Below are 13,332 nucleotides of genomic sequence, written 5' to 3'. Positions count from 1 at the left end.
GATACAGGAAACATAGTGACAGTTTTGCTATTTTTAAACTTGAACTCAAGTTGTTGGTTTAAGAGAAAAACAATATACATTTAAAAGCAAGTTGACTTTGTCACAGCTAGTATAAACCTCAAGCCAGTGAGCCCATTTTACCTCCTGGTCCATAGTAACTTATTTCAATGAATGTGTAGAATATTATTCATATATATTTCATTATATACATAATGAAATTGTGTAAAACATTATTCAATTGTGTAGAAGATATGGTAGGATATATTTGTCTTTAATGCGGCTTGGGGATATTTTGACCATGTTGACGATCTATTAAAAATACTGTTGATATAATGAAGACCCTGTATATTTATTTGCAGGCGCTGAATTTTATGATGGACAAAGCACCAATAACTGAAATTCAGTTTATTATTTTTAGGAATTTTTAATGTTTATTTTTCAGAGAGACAGAGAGCAAGCAGGGGAGGGGCAGAGGGAGAGACACACACGCAATCCAAAGCAGGCTCCATCCATCTGAGCCGTCAGCACAGAGCCTGACACAGAGCTCGATCCATGAACCACATGATCATGACCTGAGCCTAAGTCTGACATTCAACCGAATGAGCCACCCAGTTGCCCCTGAAATTCGGTTTAAAAACAAGCCTTTCCTTGGTCAAATGTTAGGAATAGTTTTAACTTCTTCCATTATAAATAAAGCTTTTCTCCTGGCCCCACCTGGGGGTTGGGGGGACATGAAAGAAAGGAAAGAGAAAGGAAAGAGAAAGGAAAGAGAAAGAGAGATCAGAAGAAGCTAGGTAATCAGATAACTGAAAACTGACTTGGGGTGAATTCTTTTCTTCCTTTCCTGAGTAATAACATCTCTACTTTGGATTATGTTCAATACCAAGAAAACAAATAGTAGCATTTAGGTTATAAAAAGGAACCAAATTTCATGAAATTATATATAGCTTGGTATCAGTATTAACAACCTAGAAAAAAGAAGAATTTGGTATTAAAAAAAAAATTCTTCATCTACCAAAATCCAAAGTATTAAGTAAAACTTGGTTAAGTAAAAACGAAGTAAGACAGGCAGTTTACCACCTCTCCAATTTATGTATGCTGTGTCCTAAGTTCAAGGACAAGTGGAAATTAAAACGTACTTTCCACAGAAATGGTGATATAAATAGTGGATCAAGGGTTCCAGATGGCTCAACAACTACAACAAAGATTCCTTTAAAAAAAAAAGAGAGAGAGAAAAAAAGGCTTCCAACTACATCTCAGTAATACTATATACTTCTCTTACCGAATAGGATGCAAATACTTACTAGACACTCTATAATCTGAGATAAAAATTACATAAGAGAGGCACCTGGATGGCTAAGTCATTAAGCATTCAGCTCTGGCTCAGGTCATGATCTTGCGGTCCATGGGTTCAAGCCCCACATTGGGCTCTGTGCTGACAGCTCAGAGCCTGGAGCCTGCTTCATATTCTGTGGCTCCCCCTCTCTCTCTGTCCTTCCCCTGCTCACGCTCTCTCTCAAAAATAAAACATTAAAAAAAAAAATTACATAGGAAACAAAAGGATGCATTACCAAATCTCAAAAATTTTTAAAACACTCCAAGATAATGACCCACATACCAAAAATGTGGCCATCTGTACATTAAAATCAGTTGAATTGCTGGGATAGAGGTCAACGTATGACAACATCCTTCCTGTAGGTGGCTAATGTGACCCATTGCTTTGCTGCATCACTATTTCCCAAAGTGTTAGCTGGAAGTCCGGGGTCAGGCACTGGGGAAAAACTCTGCATTCACTATTTCTGATGCCCCTTTCATGACTCCCCTTCTCCCCACCTACTATCCATTTACTTATAGATGGCTGGATATGAATTATTTTAACTTTTTCTCCCCATTCAGACATAAAATATAAAACGTAAACATCTGCTTCAGATCTAAAACTCTATGGTCTTTGGTTAAATGTATAATCAAGCAATAAGTGTAAATGAATACAGCTCCTTTCTTATGAGAGGTATTAGCCATCTGGAAAGGGAAGGGGAGAGGGAAGGCCAAGGAATAGGTTTACAAGGGAAAATATATGGAAGGTAAAACCGAGGCTCTAGCTTTGACTTAGTATCAGCAAACTCCCATAAATGTACACACAGGCCCCTGACATGGAATCAAAAACAAAACATTTCCACTTCCTAGAACAATCATAGTTTATAGAAGTTTGTGTTTTTACAACATGGTAGGTTTGCACTTGCATGGAGCTTCTTTACCAGGAACCTAAATTCGACATTTAAGGAAAACAAGTATGCAACACTAGGAGGAGGAAGTGGACAGTTTCTTCCCATTTCCTAGGCACAAGGCCCATCTTGAAGAAAATTTCAAAACAAGCTGTTTGGCTTTTGCTTATTCCCACTTGCTGTGCAAACACCCAGGGCCTTTATGTGACCTTTAACTACCCAGGGCTACTCAGTACCTAAAGTACCCTCTGTCTCAAAACTTACCAATTCTCTCCTCTCTCACTTCTAGCCCTACTAACACTGCCTTTCTTTCACAGGAGTGGGGATAGGGCTTAGTGGCAGAATCTCTTCAGATAACCAATAGTACAACCTAAAATTAGTATTATACTGTATGTATGTAAATGAACTGAAATTTAAATAAAAACTTGAAACAAAAAAAACCAATAGTATGATAATATGTCAATGATCAGGTACCGGACATGCTCTTAGAGAAATGTTTTAAGACGCAAAGTTAAAAATCTCAAATGAATCTCAAACAGGCAAAATAAAATAACAGAAAGGTAAAAAAACAAAAGTCAGACTATAGGTCTGTGCTGGAAGATGGGGTTAACTTTCCAGGTACTTCATACTGGGCGTGTATACAGTTCCTTTGGGCCAATTCTACTTTCCATGGCTTCCTCCCTTTACTGAAAGCTTAATCCAGAAATTCTTTAAAATACCAATCGTTGTTCTGGAGATCCCTCCTCACCTACCAATCCAATGAGACAGGAGACTTTGCAGGAGGGGGGGTGGGTAGAGGGCAAAGGGAATACCATAACACTGAAAGAAAATGGCCCACCAGGATAAGTCTCAAGTAAGAGGCTTGGGATGCTTGGGTGGCTCAGTTGGTTGTGCATCTGATTCTTATTTCAGTTTGGGTCGTGATCTCGCAGTTCATGGGTTTGAGCACCACATGGGGTTCTGTGTTGGCAGTGCAGGGCCTGCTTGGGATTGTTCTTCCCGCCCTTTATGCCCCTCCCCCACGCACATGCTTTCTATCTCCCTCTCAAAAATAAACGAACATTAAAAAAAAAAATTAAAAGGGGGCAGCTGGGTGGCTCAGTTGGTTGAGCATCTGACTCTTGATTTCGGCTCAGGTCATGATCTCACGGTTTGTGGGTTCGAGCCCTGCATCCGGCTCCACACTCACAGTGTACAGCCTGCTTGGAATTCTCTCTCTCTTCCTCTCTCTCTCTGCCCCTTCTCCACTTGTGCTCTTTCAAAATAAATTTTAAAAAATTTAAAATATATATATATAAAAAGAGGCTTACTTTCAACCTAATTCATAATATTTTTAAGTTTAGGTAAATTTATATATAGTTTAGGTAAATTACCATGTTTTAAAAATATACAATAAAATCTTGTAAGAAACTCTGAAATGACTGATGCTTGATAACTCTATTAGGTAAACAGACTACAATAACACTGCAGTTACTGGCTAGTTCCATCAATTTTTTTTAATTCTCTTTGATTTTTTCTCCTGGTCTTCTGTTATCCTTTCTGCAGGTCGCTTCTTCAACCCCTTCATTTTCCTGGTTTGTAGTTTGCTTAGGTCTTGCTTCTGCATATGAATCCTTCCATAAGTTGTGCCAAAAGTGTCATGGGAGACATTTTTCTTCTTCTTTGGCTATGAAACAAGAATATACATATATATATATATATACATATATACATATATATATAGGTAATGGTCTCTACTACCATAAACTGGTAAAAATCTAGTGTACAACAAAGGTCTTACTAACAATTTCCATTGGTGAGCTCCTACTCAATAATATAGTCTATAAGCCTACAGACTTTTCTTCCCAAACTTAAGTACATACAAATCACTTAAGGATCTTGTTAAAATGCATATTATAATTCAAAAGGCCTAGGGACCTGAGACTCAGCATTTCTAACAACTCCCAGGTAAACTGTCAGACAACAGTTGAAAAGCAATACTATAGACTACACTAACCATTGTCATCCAGTGAGAGAATTTCCTGTGTTTAGCTTAAGGAATTGTGACTATCTAGTCAATCTTTATTGGCATTCCAGAGAAGCCATTTCTACTTGTTTTTCAAAAACATTCAAAAGTCAAACACATTTTAAACAATATGAGTTACACATCCTGTGCTCTAAATCCTCCATCTCCACAACGCCCCACACAATTCTTTCTTGCTGAAAACTGGCAGTCTTGGCTACCAGAAAGCTCTCAGCCATAGTTGATGCATGGTTTCTACAGCTCTTTTATTATCCTTTATAGTTGGCTTATGTGCTTCTTCCTCCTTTTCTTTGTTCTGAGAGTCTAATTTTATCTATTTTCTCGATCTCTTTCTGTACGTTCTTTAATGTACTATGCTGCTAATCTTTTTTGGAAAGAAGAGTGGAATATACAAATAAATATGGCACCAATCTGCAAGTTATAAACCTTGAGGGCTTTTGGCATTTTCATAGATAATCTGTAAAGATCATCTGACGCCAGATGTGTCCTCCTCAGAACCAGATCCAATGAGGGCCCCATCTCTTCCAATTCAATCCTTGGTGTTTTACAACCAGACTTCTTCAACAGCAACCTTTGTGAAATAAAAAAAAAAAGAAAGAAAGAAAGAAAGAAAAAGTTGCTTTGACTTTGATGGAATCCTTATCCCCTCAAATATTTTTGTTCAAGAGAACTACAGTTCCATAAAATGACACTGTCTTTAGGAGGCTAAACTTCTTTTTTAAAATGTTTTTATTTATTTTTAAGACAGAGAGAGACAGAGCATGAGCAGGGGAGGGGCAGAGAGAGAGGGAGACACAGAATCGGAAGCAAACTCCAGGGTCTGAAGTGTCAGCACAGAGCTTGATGCGGGGCTCGAACCCACAGAGTGTGAGACCATGACCTGAGCCAAAGTCAGATGCCCACCAACTGAGACACTCAGGTGCCTCTAGGAGCCTAAACTTCTTAAATGCTTTACACATTTAGGCCAAGTATATTCTTTGGCTTGCTGGTTTTTAAAAATCAAACACAAAAGTATACAATACTGTTGAGAAACAGCAAGTGAGACAGACAACTGTTTTAAGAAATGGAATCCTTTGATTTGACTTCTTCATCTTACTTACAGATTTACATAATTATAAAAACATTTTCAGTTGGCCCTTTGAAATGTTATGCTTACATGATTAACAATTCTTATTTCTTTAATGTTTATTTTTGAGGCAGAAAGAGAGACAGGGCATGAGCGGGGGGAGAGACTGAGAGAGATGGAGACACAGAATCCAAAGCAGGCTCCAGGCTCTGAGCTGTCAGCACACAGCCTGATGTGGGGCTTGAACCTACAAACTGTGAGATCATGATCTGAGCTAAAGTCAGACGCTCAACTGAATGAGCCACCCATGTGCCCCAACAATTCTTATTTCTTTAAAGATCCATTCAGAATCCACTTTTGTCCATAGTACAGACATTTACTGATCTCCATAGACTGGAATGAATTTTAAAAGCTTAATATAACAAAACCACAACTTTCTAGATAACATATGTCCAAATAGCTATGGATGTGGAAACAGATAAGGAATGTGGAAACCGGAGGAAGGGAGACTAACAAATTCTTTTTGTGAGTCACAGAACAGTCAAGAACAGCTCAAAGACCCGGCAATTATTTGAGCTGACTCAATTTGTTATAGTGGCCAGATCTCCACATGGACTTTAAGAATTGAATGAAAACAATATTTATAAAAGGTCAAACTTTTCACACCAAAGATGGAATGAGAGAGAGACAACAAATGACATGAGAGAAGAGAAAGAACGTAAGAGTAGAGCACAGTAAGGAATACCCAAGAACAAGAAAACACCAGGAAGCAGAAGTGAATGTGCATAATAAGCTCATTAACAGCCCTTTGGGCCCTAAACGCGTCACATGCAGACAGTCCACCCATGGGAGGTACATCCACTAGCTGCAAGAAGAGTCATAATGACAGATATGCTGTATCAGATAGTTATTTATACCCAATTGAACAAGACAAAAAGAAAACAAAACGAACACCAGCCTAGGATATGTCAAAAGCAGAAGTGTTAAAAAAAAAAAAAAAAAAAAGCTCCAATAACAGTACAAGGTAGCGTGAATATTTTATGGGACTTGAAGGGAGCAAGCAGAGAGAAAAAAGCCAAAACAGGAGCCTTCAGGCCACTCTCTGCATACTGGTTCCAGTAGAAGACAGTTGAGAGAATGCCTGCCTCAGGCCCACTGTGGGGAAAATACTTTTAGAAACTAAATGGTGATATCAGGGCATCTTCCATAAAAGCTAATTCAAAGCATATGGTAGCAGTGACCATTTGACTCAGTTCTAACACACATACTTCTGCTTTTGCATCCACACTTTCAGTACCTCCAATAAAGGATATTTAAAGCTGAACTCCCATCAAAATATCTTGATTAATGTCTTGTGTTCAGCAGACTATTTAAGACATCAGAAACATTGTATATATAAAAATGTCAAACTAAAAATGTTTCTACCACTTAAAATGCTGATTTTCAGCTAAATGAAAGAGTTGTAGATCTAGAACAGCTCCTGGCATGCCTGATGGATTCATGTTACCCAAGTACCTTTTAATTTATGAAAGTGTCCTCCTAACAGAGTAACCTTTTGAGTGGTGTATATAATTAAGATTTTCTACATAATTACATGTATATATATAACTACATGTGTTGCCATTTACCAAAGAATTAAGTTACAGTGCCATACTGTCTGTATAGATGATCTTATCTGAATTACTTCACTGAGCAGGTTTACTGGCACATCAAACGGACAGAAATAGAAGAAAACTTTCTCCAGATATCAGTTTTCTACATATGGTTGCTGGTGATAGACCTTTAATCCTTTCTCTTTGTTAAACTTTTTATTTTTTAATATTTTTTATAGTTTGTTTTGAGAGACAGGGCATGAGAGAGAGAGAATCTCAAGCAGGCTCCACGCAGCATGGAGCCCAATGTGGGGCTTGAACTCATAAACCACGAGATCAGGACGTGAGCTGAAGTCAGACACTTATTTGACTGAGCCACCCTGGCGTCCCAACTTGATTAAACTTTTAACAATGAAATCTAGAATCTAAAATGATTGAGGAAATGTATTAATAGAGAATTTATAAATGATTTTTATAATCACACTAAGCAAAAAGAAGAGACTGACACTAACCCGTTAAAAACACAATTGAAACCCTTTTCCTTCACCCCCATTCTATTATTCATCTCACACTTTTTTTATTTTTTTAAAGATAGACATTTCAATTCTAGGCCATCACGTCTCCAGCCAAGTACCTACGCCAAGAAGTGTTATACCAATATGCCTATTAATCTCCATCTCAAGCTTTGTTTTGTTTTGGCTCCCTGTAATCAAAAGTGATATTCAATTCCGCAAGGTTATATACTATAAGACACAAAGACAACCCAGCTCCTTTGCTTTCAGATGGGCTCAAGCTATAAGATATGTTGATGGGTAATTTCTGTATATTTTAAAATACTGTTTGCCTATTTCTTGAGAAAGACTGCCATTACCACTTTTGTTCAAGTTTAATTTCTTTACTTTTCTCCCTTCCATATCCCTCTCTTCTGCTGATATTGTTTTCTTGCCTATAATGTTGTTTGCTTTTTAAGGTATGCTAATACTTCGTTTTGCATGTTTCTCCCCATAAAACCTTACAAATGCCATCGTAAAGGCAAATGTGGCAGTTACTAAAAATTTTTATATTCAGAACTTTAACTTTCTAAGTGAATAAAATTCTCCAAGGAATACAAATGATCACTCACATATGAGGAATTGATTACTATAGAATATACAGGAAGAGGCCAGTTAACAATATGATTTATTCCCCCAAAAGGTCAGATCAAACAATTAACACAATTTCATGTTTACACTTCCTTTCATTCAAGAAACTCTAAGCCATTTTATAAAGTTAACCTTGTTAATCTTCACAAGTAATGTGTGGTAATGTTACCTATTACCTTGTACCAACTGTTCCAGGTAAAAGCAAAGGCAGGACACAGAAGTGTAGCTCGCAAGAATGCCTAAGGAACCACACGAAGTCAGGCACACTTCTCTGGCATATTCCCACCTCTACCTGCAACTCTTTCCCCCTTATAAAGGAATTACTGTTGATCACAGAGGGGCTGCAGAATTACCAAAATAGCATCACTACATTTTGCAAAGGAAAAACGGAGGCCCGGAGAAGTGCTCTGCCTAAGTCATGTGGCTAATGCCTGGCTCTGAGCCAAGTCACTAGGCTCAGAGGTGATGTTCATTCCTCAGACCACTTCTTTCTTCCTTTCCCAAGTGGGGCACAGCCCCTGCAGGCTAAACTAATCTAGTGATTTTTTTCTCCACTAGCATCTTGCTCTCAATCACACAATACTTTTTTTTTTTTTAAAGATCTTATTTTTAAGCAATCTCTACACCCAACATGGGACTCGAACTCACAACTCCGAGATCAAGAGCTGTATGCTCCACTGACTCAGCCAGGCAGGCACCCACAGTCTATTTTCTATTTTAAATCAACAGCTAACAGGTATTACAGGGCCTATACAAAATACCTGGGGTTAAAAGTTTACTCTAAGGTCTCTGATCTGAAAAATTCAAACCTTTTTTTTTTTCCCACTAAGGGATGGAAATGGTTATGCCATGCTAACCTAACAGTGATTCCAGTTAATTCTTCTTAAAGTAAGTGGATGGGTAGATATGTGTAGTTACACTGCTAATTTATCCATGTTTCGAAGTCTGATTTACTAATTTTCTGACCATTTTATTATCTCTGCATTTCTTTCTTTACAAATTAATCTTTCTTTTCACTAAATATGAGTTCTGATATAAGTGAATACTTTCTTTGAAACTATTTACAATGAAAGAGTTTTAGATTACTGTTACCCATTTTTCATCCTCAAAGATTTTGATCTTTATATTTTTAGCTCCTTTATGTCCCTAGGGCCTGCTTAACACAAGTTTCCAAAAAGATTCTTTTTATTTAGTGATTTTTCATCTTTCTTGTTCTATAAATTGGAGCTATCTACTTTATAATATATTCTTCACAGCCCCAAAGTAAGTTGGGAAATTCCAACACATTTAAGGGGCTTTCAATCTCAACCAGCTAAAAATGATTATAAAATCCCTAACTACTTCTTGCAATCATGTGGATTATTTTATTGCATTTTCCCTATTATTATTATCTAAACAAAAGGAAAATAGAAAAACAGAAATGATGACACCAAACATATAGTGAGAAGAGTGGAGTTATCTCTGACTCAATACAATTGAGACAAAGATGTAAATTATTAACAAAAAAGGTGAATATTTACTTTCATTTGGACGTTCATTGATAGAAGCTAGTCAACCAGGTATCTCATCATGAAGGAGAAAAACCAAAATGAGGGGTGCCTGGCTGGCTCATCAGTAGAGCATATGACTCTTGCTTTCAGGGTCATGAGTTCAAGCCCCACGTTGTGGGTACAGTTTACTTTAAAAAAAAAAAAAAAATTAAACCATAGATGAAATGCTGAAGTCCCCAAGTGGCTGCACGTATAGCACAAAGGCACACAAGTCACTGTCAACACTGAACTGTCAGTGGCTCTCAGGCTGCACTTCCATACCATAGCTCAAAAACGGGCATCGGTCTTTCATGTACAAAGGAAGGCAGCTTGTGGAAGTCAATATATTCTCTAGGCAAGTGTGGGCTTGATCAGCCAGGGCCAACACTTTGTTATAAATAAGAAAAAAAAATCATGCTTATCTCAAAAGGCACAATTGTAGCATGTCATTAAGCTTTTTAATGAAAATAAAATCAGAGCGTTAGGATTCGTATTTATATTGTGGTAGGGGTAGAAGGGCTAGGCTGAAGAGGGTAAAAGAGCCACTGAATGTGCTCGTTCCATTCAGACTCCAGTTTTTAGGCTCAGAAGACTCAGAGTTTTGAGATTTGCTTTGGCTGGTCTAAGACCTGTGACTCGGTGTTCTAAATCCAGTCAAGAAAAAGGAGATATTGCACAATGAATTAGTGTTCTAAGCTCGGAGGACTGCAGCACCAGATGCTCTGGGGCCCTGGAAAAGCAGGGTTTCAGAGGCAGACGTGAGCAGGGGGATGACACATCTGAGGATCAGCACAGAGCTGCTGTGCCTGCCACTGCTTGTCTGCCAACTCTCCAGACAAACTTCGGACCAAACGCCAATTCTAAGTTCAAGCTCTATAAAAGTCACACTAAAGTGCTGTAGCCCTGGATTCAAGAGTATACTAACAAATGCACTCACTTGTAGCTTCGAAAGTAAATCTTCCCGTTCAGTGCAGTGAAGTGCAGAACATACTCTAAACCAGCCAGGCGGATATTTGATACTGTGGGGCCTCTGAAGAAATCTAAAAACAAATTTTAGGTTGTTAAAAAAACAAAAGACAAAAAACTAACATGTTTTTAAATTCAGTTACAGAGAGCTGGACTGTCGATGCTCCATTTTGTGCCACTGCTCACAAAAAAAGATAAAAAGGTGGCACAAAAACTGGTCCCCGAACAATGTCTGAGACTCTCATCCCTTTACCATTTAAGCTCATGACTATTTTTCCGTGTTTAGCTCACTAAACCATGTAATTTTTCAGTTGTGAAGTTCTCCTTCTAAGCCAATGCTCAGCATAAGAGTCCATCACATTTATCATGCAGGTTCACTTTTTTACAAATGTAAATCAAAGCATAAATTTTTTTATCTAGGAGACAGGTAGGTTAAGATGGCAAATTCCTATAAAAACAGCTGTTCAAACTTTGTTAAATCAAACTGGCCTCTGTTTTATGGTAGAAGCCAAGACACAAGAAAATTCTAACAGGAAATCTCAATTAAATGAGCAAAGATAGCAAACTAAATTGTTAAAGCCAGAAAAGAACCACTGAGATCCATGAATAGGCTGTTTCCCCACGGGTGGCACATGAAGTGATCTTGAATGATACACAGGCAGAATAATTTACTATGTATTATTTATCTTTTTATCAGATACCATTTGCCATTCACGGCAGAGACATAAAGTTTCCTTGTAAAAAGAGGAGTCAGTGTAAAGAAACCTCTTCGGAGAACACCACCATAATACTATGTGGACTTGGCTAAAGGTATGAAGGTAGCACAAGAATGAAAAAAGTCTGAAAAACAAGTTTGGTCCCTCATTTTACAGCCAAGAAAACTGAACCCCAAGAAGGCTAAACATAAATACACAAATAATATTTAGGTAAGAAAAAGTTATACATAAAAGTTTATCCAACTTAATTAGAAAGAAATGCCCCAAGGCAAGTGATGTAGTAAACAGAAAAACTCATTGGGTCCCAATTTGTAGCCACCCAGCATTGTCCTTCTCACTTCCGATTAGCTCAGATGAGAAACATCTCCAGTGCATGGACATACACATCCTTTGTTGTTTGCTTTTTCCCTTCTCATGGTTAACTAAAAGAAAATCACTAACGTGTATAAAAGAGGAACAACTGTGTATGCACATGTATATACCACCCTTCCCTACTCCCCCAACAAAAATCCCTCAAGGATATTTTTATAAACCAAGTATGTACTTTTTCAAAGTAATCTGATCTAAATTTGCATCATAATCAATAAACAGGGCTCCCATTATTTTGTCAAAATCTAACTCTCCTTCAGTGGCCAAGTTAATAAAGTCCCCCTCATTGTGTTGGAAGCACTAGTGAAGTCAATCTTTCTGGGGAACAAGATATGTACATTTCAGTTTCCCTGAAGCAGCTTTTGTAATGTAAATCATACAGCAGGAATATGTGTTTCTTCCATAAGCTTTTAAGAATGCAAAGGAAAAAAATGATGGTAGAATTTTTTTTTTTTAATGCTTATTTTTGAGAGAGAGAAACAGAGCGTGAGCAAGGGAGGGGCAAAGAAAGAGGGAGACACAGAATCCGAAGCAGGCTCCAGGCCCTGAGAGCTGTCAGCACAGAGTTTGATGTGGGGCTCGAAACCATGAAGCACAAGATCATGACCTGAGCTGAAGTTGGATGTTTAACTGACTGAGTCACCCAGGGGCCCTGAAGTAGAAAGTTTTAAAATCACTGGCCCTTTCCTCACACCATACACAAAAATTAACTCATGATCATAACTAAATGCAAAACCTAAAACTCTTAAGATTTCAACAAGAAAATACTAGAAAAAGTCTTTGTGATGCTGCTGAGGTAAGCAAAGGCTTCTTAAAATACAGGAAGAACATACCATTACAGAAAAAAAATGTAAAACAGACGTCACAAAAATCAAAAACTTCTGCTCAGGACACCTGGGTGGCACAATCACTTAAATGTCTGACTTCAGCTCAAGTCATGATCTCACGGTTTGTGAGTTCGAGCTCCACGTTGGGTTGTCTGCTGTCAGCACAGAGTCTGCTTTGGATCCTCTATCCCCCACCCCCCCAGCTCACATATTCTCTCTCTCTCTCTCAAAATTAAATAAATGTTAAAAATAAAACAGGGAAAGCTTCTTTTAAAACAAAACAAAACAAAACAAAAACCTTCTGTTCTTTGAAAGACGTCACTGAAAAAAAAGGCAAGCCACAGATTGGGAGGAAACATTCAAAGACTGTGTATCAGACAAAGAGACAAAGGACTTCCCTCTCCCTCTCTGCTCCCCCCTCCCCCCACACACCTTATTCCTTATTACTCAAGAAGACAAATAACCTCCAAAAAAATAATAATAATAATAAGGCAAAGATTTGAATAGATACTTCACCAAAAATATGTGAATGGCCAATAAGCACACAAAAGGATGTTCAACATCATTAATCATCAGAAAATGCAAACTACAACTTCAACAATAGCACTACTTTATTTTATAGAAATTTTTTAGAAATTTTATAGAAATTATTTAGAAACACATACTATGAGCATACAATATTCGTTAGAATAACTAAAATTAAAAAGAATGGTCTACCAAGTATTGGCAAGGCAGTGGAACTGGAGCTTTTCATACACCATTGGTAGGAACGTAAAATGGTACAACCGTATTGGAGAACAGTTTCTTAAAATGTTAAACATACGCTATTCAAATGACCCTACCATTCCATTCCATTCCATTCCATTCCCAGCTAGGTATT

At 37.7% G+C, this 13,332-nt stretch overlaps 1 protein-coding gene across 2 annotated transcripts in view; it reads right to left on the bottom strand.

Annotated features, from left to right (window-relative positions):
• Nucleotides 1–3,696: 3,696 nt before the first annotated feature.
• The window catches only part of RPF2 (ribosome production factor 2 homolog), a 33,397-nt gene continuing 23,761 nt past the window's right edge, over nt 3,697–13,332 (bottom strand). For both annotated transcript variants that reach the window (XM_003986464.6, XM_019831086.3), the window contains exons 8-10: nt 10,512–10,614; nt 4,672–4,816; nt 3,697–3,888 (exon numbers count right to left, since the gene is read on the bottom strand). In XM_003986464.6, coding sequence (XP_003986513.1) covers nt 3,709–3,888; nt 4,672–4,816; nt 10,512–10,614 — 428 coding nt within the window. In that variant the 3' untranslated portion in view covers nt 3,697–3,708. The remainder of the gene's footprint in view (nt 3,889–4,671; nt 4,817–10,511; nt 10,615–13,332) is intronic.

Source organism: Felis catus, chromosome B2 (assembly GCF_018350175.1).
Source record: "Felis catus isolate Fca126 chromosome B2, F.catus_Fca126_mat1.0, whole genome shotgun sequence".
In the NCBI taxonomy this organism is placed as follows: domain Eukaryota; kingdom Metazoa; phylum Chordata; class Mammalia; order Carnivora; family Felidae; genus Felis; species Felis catus.
The sequence above is the reverse complement of the archived record's forward strand: the minus strand, read 5'-3'. Positions and strand labels throughout refer to the sequence as shown.